This window comes from Tachypleus tridentatus, chromosome 6 (genome assembly GCF_004210375.1).
Source record: "Tachypleus tridentatus isolate NWPU-2018 chromosome 6, ASM421037v1, whole genome shotgun sequence".
NCBI classification, from domain to species: Eukaryota; Metazoa; Arthropoda; class Merostomata; order Xiphosura; family Limulidae; genus Tachypleus; species Tachypleus tridentatus.
In genome coordinates this window covers 36685796-36711953 of record NC_134830.1, presented here as the reverse complement: position 1 = coordinate 36711953, position 26158 = coordinate 36685796, and the positions used below count along the sequence as shown (strand labels likewise).

Here is a 26158-nt window from a genome sequence, read left to right as displayed (position 1 = left end):
TACAACATAACAAATATTGGTTTTATTGTTTGTTTTTTAATTTCGTGCAAAGCTACACGAGGGTTATCTGCGCTCGCCGTCCCTAATTTAGCAGTGTAATACTAGAAGAAAAGCAGCTAGCCACCACCACCCACCGCTAACTCTTGGGCTACTCTTTTACCAACGAAGTGGAACTGACCGATCTTTATAACGCTCCCACGGCTGAAAGGCCAAGCACGTTTAATGTGACAGGGATTCGAACCCGCGATCCTCAGATTGCGAGTCGAATGCCTTAACCGGTTACCTAGCCATGCTGCGCCATTTGGTTTACTGTTAAACACAAAGCTGTTCGTGTTGTGCAAGAGTATGGAACATTAAATTACACAGTTGTTATACATCTCATACCTTCTTATCATATGAAAACTATTTTTATGAAGACAAAAATATTCATTTTCCAATTTTTCATGAATAATGTTCATATAACTGACTCTTAAAACAAAGTTTATAATTTTACATTAGTGTTACCATACAGTATTATTGGTGTTTTCAACTTTGTCTTTGGCCAGCTTCCTTTTCCACACGGCAGTAGGTTTAATTATTCAAAATCGGAACTGAACTGTATTAAAACTGGCTTGGATGAATACTGAAAATGAGTTCACAAATAAATGTTCGATTTTATTTTTGTACAGTTGTTCTCCACGTAATAGAAAATACACAGAAGTACATTCAAAAAACAACACAGTTTAACGAAACGAAACGAAACAAAACAGTCGATGAAATTCAACGAAACGGTGTGTATATCTGGTAAAAGATATCGGATGATCCAACTGGAAATCGAAACTCGGTCGTCGCAACAAAAGGTAAAATTTTCATCATAAAAATCCTTACCATTGATTTTTAAAACGTGTTTAATTATTTAATAGCGGGAAAAATTACTTCTCCATAAAAACAGACGATCGAATATACCTGTTATATCCTAAATATACTTAGTTCGAGTGAGCGCCCTCTCTGCATGGGAAGGATCTGTCATCTTCTGCCAGTCAGTCTGACCCACAACAAAGCCAATGGCTCTCATCCGTTCCTGCGTTTTTCTTTCTTCAATATCTGCCCATCGAACCTAATTTATATAAAGCACACACACAAAAGAAATATATAATTAAGTCTATAACTATAATTACACGGTGGAACTGTCATACAACAAATAAAATAAAAGTAGATTTTTGTTGTTGTTTTTATAGAATAACCAGTCATACACGACACTATTACCTCCTTGTCGTGCCTCGTTGCATCTTCTGTTACATCCTTGGTCGCGTCGATCGTTTGCATCGGTATCCATGGAGATGGATGACTGTAACAGCTAGTCGCGAGACGCACCTGTCCGTTCAATACAAGAAACGCTGAAATGCATGCCGACTTAAGAGAAGGGGTGTGGGGTTGTGACAGAGTGAGAAAAGTCATGATTTGCGATTTAAGCTACTATAGAAATACAAATGCAACAATTCCAGCGATAATAAGTCACTAAAATCGTTGAGACCTCGAGCTGTTTTCACTTTACGAGAACGAATGTAGCAGTTCTATGGCTGTTAACAGAAAATGTAGTTTCATAGCACCTAATCCTAACGGTATTGTATACGTATGAAACACAATTAACATCTTCCAGTAGTGGGCTTAAGTACATGTAAGTTACGAGTGTTAAAAATCTGATAGCATATCTTCAGTGCTCAAATGAATTTCTCCAAAGAATCAATTGAGACACACACACACACAAGAACCATCGGTATGACATCGATACATATTAAACTTCAACCAAGGTAATTTCTAGGTAAAAAAAATCCCTTCAAATCACCAAACAAAAAATACATATTTTTATATATCCTCGAAAGTGTTCTATAAATATTGGTTCATAAAAAAAAGAGGCAGAGACATAAAAAAACACTTTAAAGTACATACAGTAAAGGCTGTGGTTGACCATATGGGGATGTTAATAAGATCACACTGGACTTATTGACCACGATTTAGACATAACTTTCTTCTGAATTCGACTATTTTTTCATACACATTATGCTTTATCCATGGTATCACACCATGCGTGTTTACCAGCTCTGTTGTTGTTCGTGTTTTTTTTAATGGGGGGGGACAACTAGCGGATTTACGAGGGGTTTACGGATATATTTTTCGCACGTTTATATCTGGAACACTAATCCTTGTCTATAACTCTCTCATGACAAGACAAAGATATGAGAAATTTAAAAAATCGTCAAAGAAAACGATAAAACAAGTCGTTTTTACTGACTTTTCAAGATGAAAACGTTCACAAACAGAAGTGCGTCAGTATTATACTTGACGATGATGTAAGATTATGAAAGACAAACACTTCCACGATTGTAACATGTTCAGAGTCGATTTCACATCAACCAATTAATGATCCTCTGAGATGTATTACACTGGCTACACTGAACACTGATAAAGTACACCCAATTTACCGAACATTGTATGATATGTAACAAATCGTAACGTTATTTTGAAAACGTCCCAACTGTTGTTGTTTTACGTTCTGCTGATTTTTGGAAACCTATAAAAGGAGAAAAATATGATACAACGGCCTCGCGTTAACACAAAGGAAAAAATTAAACCTATTAGAAGTATCATCTTTTATTCATTAGTAATAAAGAAATTAGGGCGAAGAGGAATGCATGTCACAAAATTCACATTTCTCATACCTGAAGAACTAAGTGACCAACAGTGTACCATGTGATGTATAAAAAGAAATATCAATAATACTAGAGTAGGGCAGATACACTGTATTAAAATGGAAGGAAAATAACTAAAGAAACACAGGAGTAAGAGGATGGAAAATCTGACGAGAATTGATATTTTTACTTCTCGACTATAAGCTCTTTTGCATCTAATGTCGAAAATGCTTGAAGTTTGTTTGGCTGCTGTATATTGTGTAGCACAGACTGGTTATGCTATTCTGAAAAAAGGGATACACATTTACACACAACCAATTATAAACTAAGTGTACTTACCTCTACACACCAGCTCAGATACCTAAACTTACACTACTTAAAAGTAATTCAAACACTTAAATATATCTATCACTTTATCATATGAACTAGTAAAGGCTTACCTGCTTGTTCTTTAGTCTTGACTCCGACAAGTTTTAATCGCACACATTAGATTTTGTGTTTTCATAATAGGTCATACCAGATTATGTGGACAATATTGTTGAGTAAATTATGAAAATTTGCCCAATAAACACGTGAAAAAGATCACATATCATCCATTGTTCGTAGTGATTACAATATGAGTTTGAAAAAAAACAACAAATCAGATACCTGGTCTTCTTATTCTAAATATTTTCCTTCGTTGTTAAGAAAATTCTATGGTATGTTTCTTTGTTGTGTCTTTTGTATAGTTGTAAATTATGCATTACTGGTATCCCATGTACAAAGATTGTTTAATTTCAAGTAAAAACAAAACGTTGTATACGGTAATTTTTGAAAACAAACAAACAGGAGTTTGAGAACAAAATTAACTTTCTGTTTAGTTTCAGGATTACTGGACTTGTTTAATTGGATAGTTTATACGTACATTCTCTCCAATGAAAAATAATTTCGACCCAATTTTTGGACATTGTAAAAATTAATTATATTAAATTTTTAAAAAAATGAAAAGATTTATACATATAAAATGAAATGAGCTGTTTTCTCCTAATTTTTAATACTTATTCCTATCTTAGCGTTTCTGGTAAGAACAAAATATTTGAGGTACAGTGAAATTAAGCCTTCAATAAATTATCACAACCAAAGGCAATCAGATGTTAATAGGAATCGGAAATTCTTTTACGGATGGCTTAAAGATGAACATTCGTGAACAGATGAGGGCAAACTGGACAGCAAACTGGCCAGCAAACAGTAAATTAATGAAGTAAGTCCTGGAGGACTAATCTACAGGAGTAGCACAAATGGTCTTGTTTGTTCGTCTAACCAGAAAATTGCACAATAAGCTACATGTGTTGTGCCCATCATAGGTATCGAAACGCGGTTTTCAGTGTTATAAGCTTTCAAACTTACAGTCGAGAGGCTGAACGGATAGAATATAACGTTTCGAAAGATCTTTCTTTCTTCGGACAAAAATCTTACAGAACGTTGTCCTTTTCTGTCTGTGCTACTTCTGTGGACTAGATTTTCAAGACTTGCGGTACGCTAACTAACCAGCTGTTGTCCACTTCACCCACGTGTATTGAACAAGTATCTGAAACGTTACAAATACACAAGTTTTGTATCAAAATTACAACATGTTGGGTAATTTATAACTAGTTTTCTCTTAGTGTGCTACCATAATATTTCCATCTATATTTATGACAAACACGTACACGGTCTTTGAGAACACGCTGTCCGACTGCGTGGTTCATCTCTCATGTTCGATGCTTCCAATAAACGGTGTTCCACGACGGCGCAGCACGCGCCAACCTCTGGTGCACAAAGTGATGGTATTATAAAAATTCTTACCACTTCCTGTTTGCAGTAAGCCCTAACAATTTACTTGTTGAATGATACGATACTGAATGACAACATAATGACACGCACCCGTTTCTGTCCAGGGCGCGATTCCCGTTGTTCGTAGTCATCAGGGAGTTGAAGATATTCTTCCAAAGACGAGTGTTTCTTCTTCCCCACGCGAAGACCATCCAATCGATCTGAAATTAACAAGAGCGTGGTTTTTGTAACAAAATTCCTTCAGTTACATACCTGAGATACTAAGAATAATCTCTCTATATATATGTATATAATGTCAAACATCCAGTTTGAAATACTACCACTGTTGGAACGTTTCCACTTACCGATTTCTGTAAGAATGTCTGACAGTACGGATTGGATACTACCTTAACTAGCACTAACGCACTTTGAAATTTCCTCGATAAACCACGTAGATTAAACAAACCTGTCTGTAATCCACTACGTTCATTCATGGTAATAGTCTTCGTGTGCTGAGATTGAGAAGTTCTGACGACGGTGTAGAGTTAATTTTTATATCCGGATAGAAATATATTTAAAAAAACAACAACTAAAAAGTAAGCAGATTTCTCACCGAATTCAATCCCATTATATTTTAAAACATTGTTAAACAGGACAACAATCATTCCAAGATCATTTCAGCTCTATACCACATCAATACAAGCAGGAAATGAATCTTTCTACAATATCTGAAAGTTATATTCTGGTAACCTGTGTCTGCAGTGCACTTCCAACAAATAATAATACAAACTCAATTATTTTAAACATTCGATAAACGTAATTTCACCAAAAATGTCATATACTATTTTTAAAAAATGACATTCATTACACAGTTTGATTGTTTATTTTAGACCGACACAGCATTTGGTGTTTCCACTGCGGGAAATCGAATTCTTGAGTTTAGCATTCTGAGCTGGTATAGACTGACCGCTGTCCTACCGAAACAACATAACTTAATATGTGTACGTATATACACCCACCTACCCATCCCTCTTGTTTTCAAACTGTATAATATAATTTGTTATAGAGTATATTACTTATCGGTATAATTAGCATTATGTACTTTTTGAGGTCACTAGCTAATGACGGAATTCTGAAGATTCTGGAACGTCTATCAAGTGATTAAAATAATTACGTGCATGTTACTGTTTACAATTAAACTGCGTTATCTGAAAGACTAATCGATCACTTGCTACAGACTTTTAGGATGGCTCATAACTCATGTGCTATAATAGTTTTACTGGTGACGTTCTTGAATTAAATAAACATTTACTGTCTCTTGAAGACCTAATGACGATTGAGAATAGAGGCTTGTATAAATAAAAAACAATAAAAATATGATATCCACAGAAGGTTAGGGCCTGTACGCAGGAATTGCCTCAAAATGAGTAAATTATGGTAAGTTAACTAGGACATGGATTCAGCGTAAAAAAAACAAACAACAATAACTACACATTAGTACTAATATGATTAAAATAAACATTTCTCAGCAAACTCCAGAAAGTATGCGTGTCAACTAAATCAACTCAACAAATACGGTCTCATCAATGTATTTAATCACACTCAGAGCGTTTCACTGAAAAATACAGCGTACTTCGTTTAGTATACAAATTCCTGTTGGACCTATCTGCGCAAATCTTCAATAGTGAGATGTGTGTGATCTTTTTCAGAGATAAATAATTACTGTATAGTGTTTGATAATACAGTAAGTAATGAAAAACATCCAAGTTTCAAGTGTCGATACACAAAGAACAATCCAAATCTGCAGAAGAAAAACGAAACGGAAAAGGCTGTTGACGAAAGCTTAAGTTTCGCCATGCGTTTGTAATTCACTTGTATCGCCCTCTGAGGAGAGAGCTGCACACACACACACAACACACAGACAGAGCAAATAGTGTTTACGATAACTTGGGCTTCTTATAAACGACCATTCTTACCACAGCCTAAAAAACCTTAACTTCAATGAAGTGATTTCTGTGTTTACACTAAATCAATAAACAGAACCTGGGGAATAAAGGGCGACATATTAACATTCTTCCCGTTTGGAGATCGTGATTAGGACGAACGTAATACGTCAATTTAGTCAAAGCAATGTTCCTAACCTCTTCCAAGAGTTTTGAGCCACGGCTCGAGTCAATAAGAGATCATATAATCGTTATTATAGCTATACAAATCTATCATAACAATTAAGGCTTTGTGCTAGGATGAAAGTTACGTTTACAGCCACCAGAGTGACAGATCTAAGGGCTCCAAGAGAAACTTTACTTCTGACCTTAAGATTTAGTTTCACTTGCTGCCACCCAATCCTAGCCTTTGTACGGTGAGCTTGGTGATAAACCGCGCCTTCTCACACTAAACTGGCTTTCATTTCGAATGCCCTCTAGAATCCGGCACGGTTATCACACTTAAAGAATCAAGTGATGCCGTAACCGTAATTAGTTTTCGATGGAAGTTTTGACTGTCATGTCCGCGAAAACAAATACGGGAGACCCCAGATGTACCCACACCAAGTAATCTTATAGACGACGTCACCCGTATCAAATTTCTGGGGTAAAATGATAACACCTCACCTTCCAATTAAAAAGGAATATTACAAAATACAGATACCTAGTACGTACTGCAATCGTTGCAGCGTGTCGATAGCATCTTTATATGTGGTTTAATTAATTTGTGAAATTATTTGCTAGTTTTATTTCACTTCGAATACACTTTAAACACCAGTTTTGGCTACTGGAAATGTCCCTCATGACGAACAAAACGCCATTTCGGCGGTGTGACAAGTTTATCCGATGTTCCTTGGTATAAAACTGTTTTACACGACTATACACCAGAGTAAAGAAACCAGTAAATCAAAACTACGCCATTTATTTTAACTGGGCATTTGTTATTCTTGCACAAAGCAATACAAAGGAATAGATACATAAAGAAAAGTTATATATCACATGTGATTTTATTATCATTTTCATGACGTTTATGTGTATACGACACCTCATTTTTGTGTTCTAACCGTTTGTTTTTTTTTCTTCACAGAGGAACAATTCGAAGTATTTTGCAATATGTACAAATGAACAAGGTTATCGCATACAAAGAACTATTTATACAGAAACTCCGGTTAGTAAACAAACCTTTCTTAATCTTATGCTAGAGAGTAGTTTCCAAACTGTTTTAGTCTAAGGCCCTATAAAAAAAATGCCTTAAATTCTGATTTTAAAATGTTCCTCACCACTACACTGGTGACTGAAAAACAGTGCAGTGGCAAAAACAATAACACCTCCTTTCGACGTAGTGTATCATTTAATTAATTCAATACAATATTTATCAGTTTATTGTATATTCAGAATTAAAATTACTTCAGCATCTCTGTTTTCCGCGCATTTTCAGCAACCCCCTCAGAAAAAGCTTCATGGCCTTCAGTGGGGCCGCGACTTCCATTTTGAGGAACTAACTAGAGTTCACGTATTAATGCCGTTCTACACTCCCTCTGTAATTTGTTTTCCGAGTATTGAGATAAAAACATGTTAAAACGATTTAAATACATTAACCAACTTTACACGTGTACTCGCACAAATAATCAAACACAAAAAAGTAATGGTTTATTATCTCAACCACTACGTCATTATGATGCATTATTTACGGTAGTCACAACGTTTCGGTATTCATACTATAATTGGTTTGGTTTATTTTGAATTTCGTGCAAAGCTACACGAGGGCTATCTGCACTCACCGTTCCAAATTTCGCAGTGTAAGACTAGAGGGAAGGGAGCTAGTAATCACCACCCACCGCCAACTGTTGGGCTACTCTTTTTCCAACGAATAGTGGGATTGATCGTAACTTATAACGCCCCCACGGTTGAAAGGGCGATCATGTTTGGTGTGACGGGGATTCGAACCAGCGACCCTCGGATTACGTGTCGAGTGCCTTAACCACCCGGCCATGCCGGGCCCATACTACAATATACTTAATTTTTACCGAGACTGAATTTTGTGAACAGCTTTATCAAAACTTGCAGAAATGTTCACCATCCATGAAAACAGTTATTATTTTGGAAATGTGTTTAAAACAGTTATCGTCAGAGTATTACATCACAGAGAAAAGTTTACTGAAATATTTCTTTCTAAGCACAGTTATCAATGAAAGTACCTTGATTTTCTGTTGCAAAACTCACGATATTTTCACTGAAAAATACAAATTGTTTATTAGTTTGTATTCATTTGTTCAATATTTGAAACTTGCTCCTTTTATGAATTTGTTAAATGAAAAACATATATTTTTGTTGAAATTTATTTCAATTGTGTTATTTCATTGCTCAGCTGACTGGTTGTAAAAATATTAGTTATGTTTGGTGATGATGGGTGAGATAGCTTCAGATATGAGAGTTTTGGATGTATACGTAATAAGCTCCACCAACGCAAAACACACAACTAATTGTTGTTTTGAGGAAATTAACTTCCTTATAAACGGAATTCTCAAGTTTAGTAGTGTCACTACAGCAAAACGTTCTCGGTTTATAAGAACACTACTTTTTTTTTTTTTCAAAGCACTGCAGCCTCTCGAGTCACAATGGTTTGATTTATATTATTATGAAGTACATTTAAACAACAGCAATAACTGATTCAACGAGCGGCTCTTTCTGTCAGGCCGACATTAGTAAAGCATAATGAACAACGGAAGCCACAGCCCAATGAATAATGTAATAGGGGGCTGCCTCAAAAGTATACATTAACAAAAATACAATCAAATAGAAAATTTTACAAAAGCGCTCTATTCGGGAACTCACAAAAGTACCGCCTGAATTAAAGAAACCCCTGTAACACCGAGGGCTCTGATATGAAACTGGACACCAGGAGAGGTCAATCAACTATGTGATATCAAAAACTATAACAACCTGTCACTACATCGAGTTCGTTGAGATGAAATCTACCCGAACGAATAAATAATATTAATCTATATTTATAGCTAGTCCAGGGCCTCAGAGAGGTTCTTTAACACTGTAACACGATCCTTTTAACTTAAACGTTTATGTAAGTAAACGCCAAAATCTACCGCGGGGAAAATCACGTGCTCAGAGGAATAAATCAACTCTCAGTTGTCATCACTCCAGAGATGAAAATAAAAGCCAATCTTTTCCGTTTCTTTCTCGAGTGAAATAACACGATAACCTTTTTCATTTGAAATATCAACTTGGCTGAAAATAAAATTTCAATGTATCACTAAGTTACTAGATCTTTCGTTACACTTGTTAAATGCACGGCGAGTCACGTGCGAACCATCTTAACCATGATTTTAACGAAATTGTCCTTCAAACAAATAATGAACTTCAAAGGCAAAACAATACCAATCGCAAACAAAATTGTTAAGGCTCTTTTCTGCCTGCATTCAACATATTCAGTAAAGTTTACTAATGCCATAAACATTCTTCTATGATCTGTATACAGCAGATACACTTTGGATGCACAAACAATAACCACAAGGCACTGCAGTTTACTCAGACAAATAAAACTAAGCTGAAGATTAATGTGCCACACCTGAAGAAACAAACATCAAGGGCGGCGAGCAACAAGAAACTGAGACATTCCTTGACAATCAACGTAAAAAAATGTCACAAAATAACGCAAACTGGGTTTTAAGATGTTTAATTTCACGACTTTTTCTTCGTAAAAATACACAAAAAACAAACTAGTACGATTTAAAACCTTTTTAATGTTTTTATTCTTAACTCGCTGTTTACAGTAAGTAGGCTTAAAAGTTTCTTGATGAAATATTAATGTGGAATTTTAATAGCTGTGACTAATCCATCCTGTTTGCACCCGTAACATATTTCAAGCAAATATTAAATTTAAATTAACATTACTTTTTGTAGAAATGAAAACAGCACGTGCTTTGGCTACGAATCGACTTTAACTCAGCGTCAATAAATTATCCTACGTCATCATAAACCAAAGCAATTGCTATAACTCGATTAGCCAATAACACGCGGTCAGGGTTGCTCTGTTCATACAGCCGGTACCAGACACAAATCAAATTTAAATATTCTTAAAATGTACAACAACTAACTTCCTGTCTCTCCCTATCCTTCTAGCTTGCCCCAAACGTGTGCAAACGGTATCTTTCAGTAACGATGTTGAAGCAGGCCGTTTTAAATTATTTATAAAATTCGAAACGTTAAACGTAATTTACACAACACTAGAGCTTCTGCTACCTCAACTCTGATGCCATGATTAACACTCGTCTCATAATCACACTTTGACATCTCTACACAGTTAGACATGTGATGTTACTTCACAAGATCAATAAACTTTCACAATCTTTTTTTTTTTTCGTTATTGGTGTCTTTTTCTTCCTCACAGAGATAACGTTTAAATCTTCTTCATTCACTGTTTGAATATCGAATCTCCCTTGCGCTAATTCTAGTTAGATTTACATACAAATCACACTGATACTAATTTTTATTTTTATTTTGCGCAAAGCTACACGAGGGATATCTGCGCTAGCGGTCCCTAATTTAGCAGTGTAAGACTCTAGAGGGAAGGCAGCTAGTCATCACCACTCACTCTTAAGCTACTCTTCTATCAACGAATAGTAGGATTGACCGTCACATTATAACTGCCCCACGGCCGAAAGGGCAAGCATCTTTGGTGCGACAGGGATTCGAACCCGCGACCTTCAGATTACGGTTCGAACGCCTTAACCCACATGGACATGCTGAGCCCTAACACTGATTACAATAAGGAAAAGGAGTAATTCGAATGTTGGAGAAATTTCTCAGGGTATAGAGAAATGCACTGCATAACCTCAAATTACTTAAATTGTGTAATATAAGTATCCAAAGTACGATTCACCGTTCATAAAGAAATTATAAGATTTCTATATATAATCTTAACAAATTGAAAATATCAGTGGTTAGCTCAATAATACTAAAATTAAATCACTACATTCGAGGAGCAGTTAGCTAGTAAAAAAAAAATCTCTAAGTATATCTATGCATCTTTCAGGACAACACTGGGTTAATACCGCAAAAAATCGAGCTTTAATAATAATAAACAAAATTCCATTTCAGTCTTCCAGAATCATACTGGATGAAGACCACAAACAGTTCAGTTCTAGTTAAAACAATGTTACATTTCAAACCTGTGTGCTATGAAAAATCAAATTCAAAGATTTCTGATTTAATAGTATAGTTTGCAACTGCATAATAAAGTACTGCCATTAAGTTACAATAACAAATACCAAAATTTTATTCAAATTTTGAACTGTCTGTTGTATACATTTTTATTTTATAAGTAAAAAATCTTGGTTTATTTTCATGCTTTTCTGAGTTGGATGATGTTAAAAAAGAGGTCATCATCATTTCCTTTAATTGACACGCGATTTCATTCAAACAAATTCAAGTAGACTTATTGTCGTCCATTTTGAATCAAGGAGAACTAATGTCTCTGGCATTTAAAATAAATTACTGCCAACCCAAAATATTTTGTAGGAAAAATGATTATCATTTTATCTCCTGTCAATGTTTACTGCAATAAGCATTCACTTGTTCTGGTTTATTCCTCATAGTCATAAGTATCTGGCTATGTCCAATACCAGTTGTTTTTTTTTATGAAGTTGGAGTTATATAAAAACATTTAATCAGAGGTAATTTTAATGAAATACCACATTAAGTCACTAGAAATACAAGACGAACACAAGTGTACACTCTGATAAATATGTATTAAAAAATACATCTTAGGTATTAACTCACTTCTCAAAAATAACAAACAGAACTGACTGTTTCACACTAAGGCTGGAACACATTTGGATATTGGTATTGGTGGTCTGTTGAAGAATCCCACAAACCTAGACTGTTTTTACTTCATCCTAAGAAGCCAGTATTATCAACGCTAAGTGTTCAGTACTTCCGCTATCGAATTCAACAAACTCCGGATGACAGTAACATCCACAGTGGAGTGTATCACCTGACGTTAATTTTGTTTTTAACACAAGCGTTAATGTTGCGTAACAGTAACAACTTTAATGAGTGAACGAATGACATCAAACTTACACTTCTGAATGTGTGTTTCTTTTAGAAAAGACATATGGGCTAACTGAAGAGTCCACTGAGGGGAATCAAACCCTTAATTTTAGCGTTGACAATCTGTAGACTTATCGCTGTACCAGCGGGGGACCACTTTTGAATGAATTTATAGTGGTATCACATGATAAGTAAACATGGGTTCAAGGCTACACTGAAACACCACCTATGACAGTTCTTTCAAAAAAAAAAATGTTGCTTGTACGTTTTTATGTATCTGTGCCAGCTAGCAAAGCTTAGCTTCTACATGCCTCCCCCTTTCCGTATCTGACCAAACGTATGAAAGTCTTGTACGTTTTTATGTATCTGTGCCAGCTAGCAAAGCTTAGCTTCTACATGCCTCCCCCTTTCCGTATCTGACCAAACGTATGAAAGTCTTGTACGTTTTTATGTATCTGTGCCAGCTAGCAAAGCTTAGCTTCTACATGCCTCCCCCTTTCCGTATCTGACCAAACGTATGAAAGTCTTGTACGTTTTTATATATCTGTGCCAGCTAGCAAAGCTTAGCTTCTACATGCCTCCCCCTTTCCGTATCTGACCAAACGTATTTCGTGAAAGTCTTGTACGCACATACATAAACCCAAACACACAAATGGAAAACTATTATAAACTCGTATAGTCACAATTACAAGAAAACCTCGATTTGCCAGCATACCGACTACTGAATGATTTATCCAAGACTATTATTTCCCTATTAACTACACTTACAAGTGTTCTAAAGGCCCCTTGGATAAATCATACAGTACTTTGGCTAATAAACATGTCTGGATTTTGAACGCTACTACACTTCTTAGTAATTCATTCACGTATCAGGAAATACTTCATTTATCACATAATGTTAATTTAAACCAAAACAAAACGTTTTCAATCAAGTGTAACTCACATTGAAATGGAAGCTGCGCTAGAGACAAATTATATACACATAAAGATTAATATATAACAACAAAACATGAAAATATTATGAACCTGAACAAACAATATGTTTCACAGAACTTGCTAGTAAAAAAATTCCTTATATACAAAGACTCTCAAGATTCACTGTTGTTCCACAGCTACAGCATCTCGTGCTAAAGTAAACCAATACAGCTGGCTTTGTCCCACCAGGTTCGGACATATAAACAGCCTCGCAACATTGGTATTTATTTATTTTAGTTTCAAAGGCTAGATGAAAGTCTGCCTGCAATCAACCAGTAACACAATTATGAGACCACAAAATTAATGCCTACCAGACTTAGTGTTTATTTAGTCTAAATGTTTCCTGTTTTTACTCCAGTCATATTAAAATATGTTTGTCTGGCAGGAAACCAGTCTGCTGATGAGTACAGCTTCAACTGTTACTATAAAGATGTTATTCAAACAGGGATAATTACAACTACCATAAACCATACATCTATTTCTTGTTATAACAACACCGGAAGTCCATCAGAAAATATTCCACACATCCTTCAAGAACGAAAAATGTGCGAGTGCATTATTTACTATTTCATTTTCATTTCAAGAGTTCTAAATCTTTCTGAAAGCAACAACTCGTTGAATATTACACAGTACCTACAGATAGAAATTTTTTGTTCGTACTGCATTTCGCGTCATAATTCACACTTTCTGATGACGTAGCAAGATTAGCTTTCAAATCATCACATGCATCATTTGGAAGGTATAACATTTTTCGCGAATTTCTTGTATTACGTAAATCGTTCATGAAAATTCACAACTCTCATAAACTTTATGCAGATGTATTTAAACACAAAGCTATAAAAACTGGTCTAAATAACTTAATTCTATTATTAATATTGAAATTACAATGATCAATCGAATGACATGGCCAAAACTCAGACATTACGATCCATCTTTCAAACACACGCAAAGAACTCAAACACAAACCAAATTTCTAGTACCTACGGACGATGTCCCCTTATAATGTGTTTTCTTTCCGTTTATTTGTTAAGCATAAAGCGACACAATCTCTCTGTTATCTGCCAACCACGAGTATCGAAATTCGATTTTCACAGCTGAGCCCACCTGGAATGCTCAGAATAGTGAAATTAAAAAAGGCACGGCAAACTTGAACCTACACCAAAGTTGAAATGTAAATTACATAATAGTATATATAACGCTAAATTTTTGGCCGTGTTCCAATCCAATATACAGGTCAGAATGTTTGAAATAACTATTAAAACAATGGTAGTATTCGTACCTAAGAATCGTGAAAAAGTAACATTTCTTTTATCAGGGAGAAATACTATCAGTTGAAATTATATTTCTCAACGTTAAAATAGTTGCAAAATAATATCCCACCATATTAGTATTGTTAATGTCGGTATTAAACGGGTGTGTGTGTGTGTGTATGTTTTTTCTTATCGCAAAGCCACATTGGGTTATCTGTTGAGTCCACCCATGTAGATATTAAAGGGGGTGAAAAAAACGATACTTCACGACTTACTCATCCGTTACTTTTAAACACCGAACTTTATAAAAACAACAATAATATTCTATGAGACTCGTGTATATTACTCTTAAAATCTTCAGGGCCAAAATAAATCCACTTTTGGCTCTTACGAACTCTCCTCTTCTAAATATGCAATATAACCCTCTATAACCTGATGTTTATGATTTAAAAAAAAAGCAAATTCACGAAAACTGTCTGATTATAACAGGAACATTTTTAAATGACCTATCTCTTTCATTCTCACGCTACTTAAATTAATGAAACAAGTACTGGTACGAATTACTCCCAACATACAGTTTACACTTTCAGTCGATGTTTCACTCGAATTAGATAAAGATATTTAATTAAATGTTCAAACAACACGGAGCACCGCCATTTTTTGAGAGAACTGATTAAAAAACATAACAGATAATAACCATTATTTTTGACGAAACTGATTAATTAAGTACAGACTGTGTAATTAAAGTCAATTACACGAGATGGTCATTAAAAAAAAAAGTACGTCATTTAAGATAAAACAATATCGCCACCTGTCAGCAATAGAGTGAAATAACAAACTTTGAAACATCATGTATGATAATTATTTTGCAATTTTCAAGACAACAGTCTTAAATGTACTGGTTGTTTTTAAAACCCTTTTCTACCTTAATCTGTGCCATAAAATAAAAATCCACAACTGCTATATTTGTAATATTCCCTAAATAAAAATACAAGTTTCAGAAAGATAAATCTACACCTAGCATCATTATACATTACAATTTATTTTCAGGCACGTTGCGTTAATGCATTAAGCGTAATAAACACAAACCGACATTTTTAGGAACAACGAAAGATAAACTATTTGTTATCAGTTACATTTGACTAGCTAATACAACACAACACTGTAACACAACACTGGTGATGGTAACTGTCTTTAAGAAACTAGCCGGTTGTAAGAACGAACAGAGTTTAGCTTTCACTGTAACAAAAAACGACAATTTGTATTGTTTCCTCATTGTAAGGTAAACAATATCAATAAAACCAAACCAGATTATGTCACTACGAAATTTATAACTGTATTCTAATTTTTCACATTATTTAGGAGAAGTGCTATATTAACACTTAATGATACTCACGGCACTATGGTGATTCCATAACACACGGCAGCATTTGCGACTTTCATGATTTTTTTTAACATTCAGCATAAAAATTTATATAAATCATATACAATACCAATCTGTCCAGTTTTCTATTCTACGTTTTGAAACAAACGAACGTCGCAATCAACCCTATTTCGATATTTAATAATCAATATAACATCATTAATAACAACCAAAACCAGCTGCAACGGGACGCAAACCATGAATCCCGAATTAACAATCCCGACCGCCAACCATTAACTCACATTGGATCTAATGTTCTGTAAAATCAATACACTTAAAGCAATATAGAATTTCTCCTAAAGCTTATTAAAATTATACACTGAAAAGCATTGAATTGTACACAAAATATAGTTTTACTACTTATTTGTGAACAATGTTGTAAATAAGATGAAACCTGAATTTATTAATAAGATCACGTGTTTCTAAGCTGAATCATATCACCTAAAACATACATTTGTGTAACAAAATAAAACACTAAACACCGAACGTCTGGTAAAATATTGATGTATATAAAGAACACAACGGAATGCGTGGCTTTTTAACACACATTATCGGTGCTAACGTATAAAAAAATACTTATAGCAAGTATTTCACTATACTTTAACAGATATTACCCGACATTCACGAAATTATTTTTATCATTGTCATTCTTAAAACTACAATACTTTCTACTTATTTAATAAATAAATACAAGCAAGCATACGAGTTTTAAAAAAGTTACCACCATTATTTATTAAACTTTTTATACACGACAATCCTTACCTAGAAAATATTAACAAATAATAAGCCACAGTATAATTTATCCACAGCAAATAAATAATAATTGACATCACAAACAAACTGGTAAAGGAAAACTTAGGCTTAGGACTAATCTAAATGTTGCTTTAATTTAAACCTGTCAAAATTGCGTTTCATTACATTCTTTAATTAAGTCTTACGTAAGATGTAAAACATACAGCTAATTACAAGTATATTAACTGAGTTTATATTAACACATACATATTCAATATAATGAATTACATACGAAACAACAACAACAAAAGTTCACTGGAATGAAATCCAAAACGGCCGACTAATTTATTTTTTATTTAAAGTGAAACTATACAGGGGATCATCGTTTAATCACCATAATCAATAATTAATTACATAAAAGTTGCGAACCTAAATCTAAGACATACTTAAAAAAATACTCAAATTTCTTTTTCACTTCCTTAAAAGTATTATTTAATATCTTACCCAGCTTTTCTTCAGTAGATTCCATTTTTTCCCAGCGGCTTGGGACGTGAACCTGTATTAAAACCCAAAAAATTGTTTAAAACTGTCTCAAAACACGTTAAGTACAAGTCTTAGTTTAACGCTTAAATCTAACAAAAACTTAAGAGTATTCTGAAAAATTAATTATTAATAGTAGTAAAAGCACACCTAGGCCTAACGATTTTCGAAAAACAGTAATATTCACTACATTAAAATTTTTAATTTTTTAAAACTAACGAGTTTTCGACATCAAAGGTTTATGAGAGATGATAAAACAACCTTTTAAAGTGTAGTCGAGTTAAAGCACGTCATAAAACTTAAAATTACCTCAGTTTACTACTAGAATCATACACTAGAGAAAGGAAACGTAATTTGCAAACATTAAATTATTAGCGCTTAGAGTAAGAATGAAATGTTGACAGAAAAGTAAAACAGCTAGGATAAAATGTAGATAAAGTCATAAATGAAATCTCTGAACCATTGCAATTTCAAAGGGTAAGTCTTTAAAACGAGCGAGGTATTTTTTTTCGCGATTTTAAAATATTCTCGAAGCGCTATCGCTACGAGGTTTTGTATTGTGATTTAAGGATTTTTGAAGGCGCTAGAGACCATCAAGATTACTGGTTCGTGATTTTAATATCTTATGGAACCGTCAGAGTTGGATGATTTCTTGTTAGTGACTTAAAAATTAATTATAATATTCACAGAAAAGTCTTAACCAGAGGAGTGGGTTGAAATCAAAGACGTGACAAGTCTATCGATTTTTTTAAATTGGAAACTGGTGTAGTTACTGTAAAGCGGTAGGTACAATAATGTTATACAGATTTGTTTATACTATCCTTTCTTTTATGCCTTTTTTACAAGTTAATTGCAACAATTTGCCAATCATATTAACGTTTGAAATCATTTTATTAAGTATATTATAGTCCTTGCACTGAATTTATGTGATGGATATCAGTTATTGCTTTACTTTTTATCCAGTCACTTTCACATATTATGTACAAATCAACTATGGTTTGTAAAGTGTAGTTGGTTCATGCATGTATCCTGACCGACGATGGATACGATAAGGTCTTTTGTTTCATTTTATTTTCAAAAAAAATCTTTTCCAGTGAACGCTACCGTTTTACTGTGTACACCGATATAATTTTGTGACAAATGTTATACGAAATACTAACATAAAAAAATACACGACTTTAGGGTTAGCACAAAAAACACAAAGAAAATGCAGATTGTACATATTTTCCTGAGAATTAACAAATACACAGCAAGCCTCAGGGCATTCACTTCTTCATTAAACTTCACTACCCTACAATATGACAAAGTATTCAGAGAAAGTACAATAAATTCAAAATGTAAACACAATGAAGAATTTAATGTCCAGAAAAAAGTCAATTATTTGTGTTATTCTTCATGTCCCTAAAATTATTCAAGACTTGTGTGTTTATAAAACATAACACATTGTGTTACAATTTCATTTATGACTTTTTCCAGTAATGTTACAGTGGCATCTTAAGACACCAAAGAGTAAGTTTTTCTATTTCAGCATTGCACGTTTCTCAGAACATTTGGAGCAGACACAGTTTGAATACTAAAATACAAATAATATATACACTTACCTTCTTCTCACCTGTTTCGTAATGAGATGAACTGTTCTTAATAAATTATTTTAGCAAGATAGATGTGGAGTTCAAACCGGAGTTCGTACAAAAAGTAATAAGTTCAGAAACAGTAGATTAATAAAACTAAGGTGTTATTGTCTAAGGAGGTCTCATCAATGTTTAGAAATAATTTGAAAATGTCCAGCACTTAAAAATTAGTTTGTGACGAACATATGATTGAGTACTCACAAATAAGGGTACATGATACATGTCTATATAATAATATCTTTATTACCTTTTTATTATGAAGTATCAAAATATTTATTTTGGTCATTAAAACGAATAACACTCAACACCTCTTCACAAGTATTAATTTTAGACGTGCGTAAAGAATGTACTCTTTATATTCTGTACTATTGACTAGTTACTTTTTCCTTTACCATAAACATAATAAAAAAAATGCACTTAAACAAAACAAATTAATCAAATTATTTAATTAGCCCCAACCTTTTTCTTTAATAAAGGTAGGCCTAATAGCTTTGTTTATATCTTCTATGGTGTTTACAGATAATGGAAGAATCTTGCATTTTTAAACTGGAAATTTAAAAAAAAATCCAAACTTATTTTTTTTTCCTCATCCTATCATCAAATTTTATCTAAATAATTCACAAGGTAATATAAATAAAATATCCTGATTAATTAAACAAGTAAAATATCAGCCATGTTAATAAACATAAGTGAACATTATGAAAAAGGTTCTTGTAGTGACAACTCGAATTTTCAGTTTCTGAAATATTGGAATAGTTTAGCTGGGCCTATTGAAAAGACAGAGCTAACAGTTCAGTTAACATATGTTCTTAATTCTGATATACATAGAATGATATTAGGATTAAAGAACTACAACTTCCGTGAAGAAGAAAGCAAGTGAAAGATGAATTTAAAAAAAAATTGATACATGTATGATTTTTTTTACAGAGTAGTTGGATACATTATGAAAACTACTGTTAGCTAGTAACATAAACAGCTGCTATTGTTGTCACTGTTTTTTCATAGTATAAGAAAAGTAGGAAAATGTTTACTTAACTTTACACAATAAAGAAAAACCCTATAAAAACTCATCAATGTTTCATCTTCAAGTGTATTATGCAAGTCATATGAAATCACTTTGAACTGAAATTGTATTAAATAATGTTTTTCATCATCACTATAAAACATGATGGCAGCTTCTATTTGTCAAAATACACTGAAAAACGTGCCAACCACCTTACAATAATTAATAAAGAAACTGATGTCTCTGTATTATATATCGAAACCTCAGCTGCGTATTATGCTTAAACTGAGATGAGAACATATTTTTATTTTCATAAAAAAAAAATTTAACTGTGAACAAGACTTGAAGTAAACTTTACAACTACATATTAATGTATGTCTATACATTAACCTCATATGTATTAGAAGTTTTAAAACTAGTAAAACAAAGTAAATGTAGGTAGAATGAAGGAAATGAAAGCTTAACAAAAATGTATAATGTCACAATGCTTGTTTCTTTTCAATTAATGAGTGAGATATTTAACTTACAGGTCTATTTATTTTCTACACTTCACAGTATGTACAAATGACCTAATTACACAGGACACTAGTGGGTTAGTTTATTTAGTCTTTCCTGAATATTTTACATTTGGAATAATGGTGCTCTTGAAGATGTATTAAATCACTTACAAGCAAATCACACGACATTAACTGCACTTAGATCAACTTTATATGTACACCAGCAATACATAACCAGTTTCTAGTATGCTAATTTTTAACTTTATTCTATAAAACCTTAAAACAAAACCTGTTAAAATAACATGATGTGTCTAATGGATCCCTTATGCACTCAAAATAACTATAATTTACAAATGAAGCTGCAAAATGAATTACAAAAAATTAATATAAAGCTACTGTATCCTAAATAGTTAATTTATGTTGTTTTTACAGTACGTTTTTTACAGGTATCTAGAAAAACTTATGAACTGTAAAGCCTTATTTATGGGAAAGTTATTACTGGAAAATGTGTATTTAAAATATAAACACTTTTTTTTTTCTGAATTGTAATATATTCTTTTTTTCCTTAACTTTCTGAGATGGCTTTTCTTTAAAGAGTTTTCAGATATTGTCAGAATTGACCCCAAGATGCTTCTAACTGGAGCTGATAGTTGTGATTAACAAATGTATGTCTTTGTAATAAAGGATGAGTTTAACAAAATGTCAACAATTTATATTCAATGCTTTCTGTTTATTGCATAAAACAAATAATACAAAGTTCCTGCTGAGAAAAGCCATATACAAACCTAAATTTAATTATAACTATTAACCATAAATTGCATCCGAAGTTACAAAAGATCATAATACCATGTCATGGTGCTGTTAAATGGCCAATAAATACCACCTGTGATTGGCACACATTGAAGATGGTGTATCTATTTATTTATTTATTGAGAATACAGCTCACTATCTGTAGCTACATTTGAATCTGGTTGTCTAAGAATAAATCAGCTGAATTATCAAAAGAACACATGCATCAAACAGAACATGAAGTCTTCCAAGACAATAAAAAACTTCCAAATTCAACCCTAGAAGTTTGCCAGTTCCTCAGTGAGACATCACATTATTCAAGGTAAAGAAATTATTGACTCTATTTCCAAGCTTTCAAATTGTAAGACTTTTAGTCTTAGCAATTATTTGTACAATTTTAGAAAATGATCAGAATATACAAGTGATCAAGGCTCACACTTTATTTTCCAGTAGTAATCTGAACATATTACAGATACACAACACAAAATAAGCTTTGCAGTGTGTGCAGTAGAAATAAGCAAGTCACTAAAAGCCATGTTACATACACTAGGGAAAAAAGCTGAATTTATAGTGGGTGTCTACCAATTAGCCAAAATTAGTGACTTTCAAAAATTGTCATCTGTTCAACAAATAAATATTTATTAAAATACAATTTTCAATTACACTCTGTTGTGTTTTTATATTTCAAACTCTTACAAGAATAATACTTCAGTGTACCATACTGTTCAATGTAACCTTGTTAAGTGATAGTTTGACAAATGTTTTATAATTAACATGATAAACAAATATTTAGTTTAGTTGAAAATGTATACAATGTATTAGATCAAGATAATTAATCCTTTTATGTGTACAGCAACTTAAAATCTGATACATGATTTTGTATGATTATTTGGTATCTGGAGAATGATGCATGTTTAAAAGTTTACTGTAAATAAGCTTTCTGTGAACCACTCAAGCAAACTTTTTAAAACCTGTGGTTAACTCTAACCTAATTTGGCTGGTCACAGTTTGCATTAATATCAATGACAGTTAATGAAAAGATACTTAACTGTAAATGAATAACAAACAAAATATGCCAATCAAAAGCAATGTGAAAGCCTTTCAATGTTGGATTGATGACTTACTAACAAAATAAACTATCAAACTGTTGAGAACTCCACTTTATAAACATAACAACTAGACAGAGTCAGAATGTTTTCCATTTCTTTATTTCATTACATGAGAGCAGAATCAAATACTCTAATTTACATTTTGTTATTATTAGAAAAATGGCTGTAAAATTTAACTTCATTTATTTCATTAAATAATGTAATATTAAATTACTCAAACCAACAACAAAAAAAAAAAAACAAGTCTGAAATAGAATGGTTTTTAAAGATCTAAAAATACTAATTTTACATTAAATGTAACATATGTTAAAAATTTTTCTATAGAAAATCCTACATTTTCATTTTACATAAAGGTCTGTAAAACTACTTACGGGCAAGTCTTCCTCATCTTCATCTTCATCATCACTTCTTTGCTTGTTCTCACTTTTAGTATTCTCTTCTTCTGGTACAAAGTCTTCCATTTCAACCTGCAAAAACAAGCTAAGGTTATTATATGTTACGTTTTGATTAAATAAATAACACAATATTTTAAGGTTATAGCTTGAAATATGCATGGAGCACCTTTTGATATTGGTTTGACTAAAGTTAGTAATTCATGTTAACAGTTAGGGAAATAAAGAGGATATTACTATGACACACCCTGCAAAGAAGGACCAGGATACCTGTATAACTGTAATTAGAATTAGGTACATAGCTTGAATATCGCTATGACATTATCCAACAACACACTCAAGATATCTCGGTGAAACTGCTTGAAAACATGGTTATTCCTACAATGCAATCTGAAAATGCTTGGGTATTTTCCTTGTTAACTGGACAAGACAGATGCATGTTTTTGAAGTTTATTAATTTGCAATAACAACTAGATGAATATCCCTGATTTGTGAAGCTCATTAAAATGGTTTTTTATGATAATGATAAACTTAACTGCCAGAAATACCCTGTAAATGACAGTAATCACAATCTAGACAATAACGCATGGTTTAAGAAGCTTACTGACAAGACCAAAGTGGATAAGATGACTTTCTATGAAAACTTATCAGAATTTTACTACCCTTGAATAAATCTTCATACGATTTGTTCTAAGTAATAAAAATCACAGAAAATACAGTACATGAACATACCTCAGTAATAGCAGCATCTTGAAGCAATGATCGGATGTCAACAACAATATAGTTGGTAGGTGTTGGTTCCCAGTGGTTAACCATCTATCATGACAACCATGACACATTTATTGAAGTCCAATGTATAACATACTTTTTTTAATGCAAAGATTGAAACACTGTGTGCCACAAAATATGATTTATACAGATCATGTTACTTTTGTGTACATTGTACAAACATACCTTTTGAATATCTTCTTGAGATCGTTTATGAATGTTTCTTTTATGGCATATACTGGGATCCATGCACTCCATCTCTGCTACATACACCTGTATATTAAAATACAAATTAATTCCAAACCAATGAATTATATAAATGTTATATAATATCACAACCACTGAGGTATAAATAATTGTGTGTCAGAACCAAAAAATAACTTACAAAATTTATATTTCTTTCTCTAGTGATTATTTCATGATTAATCAAATTACACATCTTTAAACAATTAGACACGAGTATTATGTAATTATCATTATTCATAATTTGGATGTTTTATATGACTGATTTTTACACAAAGATCTCCACCCCTTATATAATCTATCTAATATTCATAACAAAAACAGTTTGCTTTGTTTTTCATGCACAGCAGCTAACAGTTTTAGCATTTTAATAAAACATAACTCTCTTATTTCTATCATCTAAAGAAATATGAATATTATGATATTTTATGACAAAACAGCCATATTTTTTTCACACCCACCTTTTGTTATTATTTACAAAACTAGATACCTGAAAGCCTTTCTGTTTAGCATAGGTCCAATAATTTTCAAACTGCTTCACTCTGCTATTAACAGCATCTACTATGATGACAGGGAAAAATCTGTCATCTACTGTTTTTTTGAAAGATTTAAGTAAACTTAAACTATATGCTTCTTCCATTTCTGGCTCATAGTCATATTCAAATTCCTGTTGATAAATAAAGAATTATTTTAAATACAAATAGAGCAGAGTAAAAATTATAGATTTATATCTAATCCAAGAACCAGCTTTTGATGATCACTAACCTTACAGGCAACAAAGAACTTTCAAAAACTGAGCAAGTTCTAAAAATAGTATTAACCAAAATAAAATGATGTTACAGAATTCAGAGGACAATACTGGTTTGACTATTATTTCAGTTTGTATTTACTCTCTCCTACACTCAATAAACATGTAATTTAAAAGTATTTATTCAATGGTTTTGAGCAAATTTTGAAAGAACCTTCACCTCAATAATCTTCTGAGAAGCTTCGAAACAAATATATTCAACCAATTACCAACAGCTAACAGTGGGAAGAAATTGGGGAAAATTAAATCTGAGGCCTCTTTCTATCTATTTATTTGTATAAAACTCTCCTGTGAATGCTCAGCCATTCTACATTAGATTTTATACAAAACAAGCAGAAAAATAAGAAAACATCATAATTTCTATTCTGTATATATACACACAAACACTTCAAATTCACCTCAGAATACAAAGATTTGGCTTATTAATTTAAACATTAGCCTTAAATATCCAGGATAAACTGCTATACCTTAAAGACAGTGGAGACTTGTCTTCAGGCATAAACAAGCCTGTTAAATTAGAAATGTGCTATTACATTCGCGAGTCAATAACTAAGTCCTGACTCATGCTCCAAAAGTGTTACTTCAGATTCTAAGCTTTTTGTCTACACAGTAGAGTTGGTATGAGACACAGGTAATAGTATACATAAGCTGCAACCTGCAAACCATTTGCAGTAGTTTCCATGCCCTTTGGTTGAATTTTCCTTATTCTATCATTTTCATGCACAACATTTAAGTTACACTTACTTGTAGACATTGTGTTAGATGAAAAAAATTTACATGGTCAAACAAAAAACTCAAACAGTCATAACTTTATTTAATAAAATGTACGTGTACATACAAGAAAATAATAAAGTAATGGTATTTATAATAAGATACAGGGTACAAAACAGTTATAAGCATTCAGTTTATGGCTTTGAATAAACTGTGCATGCATATTTTAGACCTAAGTAAGTCCAGAAAGACCACAGAAATTGTATTTAATGTAATGTTTTTATATTTTTAATGAAATTACATATAGGTAACTGCTGTTTGTGAGGAATACTTTACAAATAAAAAAAGTAATATGGAAATAAAAGTGAGTCATTATGTGATAATGATATGATGTAACATACTCATTGCATTGAAAATTTTGAATAAGCAAAAAATAAGTAAGGTTGTTCTGAACTGAAAAGCAATCACCCAATCCTGACTTGTCAGACAAACACCTTTCTAATGATATGAGTTTGTAGAATCTGATTAAAACATTTGCTAGAAAAGTTCTGGACAGACAAATGCAAGCATATTATATATATGCAGTGTGGTTAGTTTTTACTGTTAAATGGGTATTTGTTTGTAATAATGAATAATATATGTATATTATTGTAAGATAATGTTATATTTTATGTGATATTATACAGTAGGTATTTCATTTGAATGTGAATATTACTATATAGACTTTTGTGAACAAATGATATATATATATCATTCATTATTACAAACAAGTACCCATT

At 32.6% G+C, this 26158-nt stretch overlaps 1 protein-coding gene across 1 annotated transcript in view; it reads right to left on the bottom strand.

Annotated features, from left to right (window-relative positions):
• Positions 1-633: 633 nt before the first annotated feature.
• LOC143252253 (uncharacterized) overlaps positions 634-26158 on the bottom strand; it is a 68637-nt gene continuing 43112 nt past the window's right edge. Inside the window, exons 14-20 of the mRNA XM_076504109.1 lie at positions 24351-24527; positions 23804-23890; positions 23582-23665; positions 22829-22924; positions 17393-17444; positions 4572-4681; positions 634-1096 (exon numbers count right to left, since the gene is read on the bottom strand). Coding sequence (XP_076360224.1) covers positions 956-1096; positions 4572-4681; positions 17393-17444; positions 22829-22924; positions 23582-23665; positions 23804-23890; positions 24351-24527 — 747 coding nt within the window. The 3' untranslated portion in view covers positions 634-955. The remainder of the gene's footprint in view (positions 1097-4571; positions 4682-17392; positions 17445-22828; positions 22925-23581; positions 23666-23803; positions 23891-24350; positions 24528-26158) is intronic.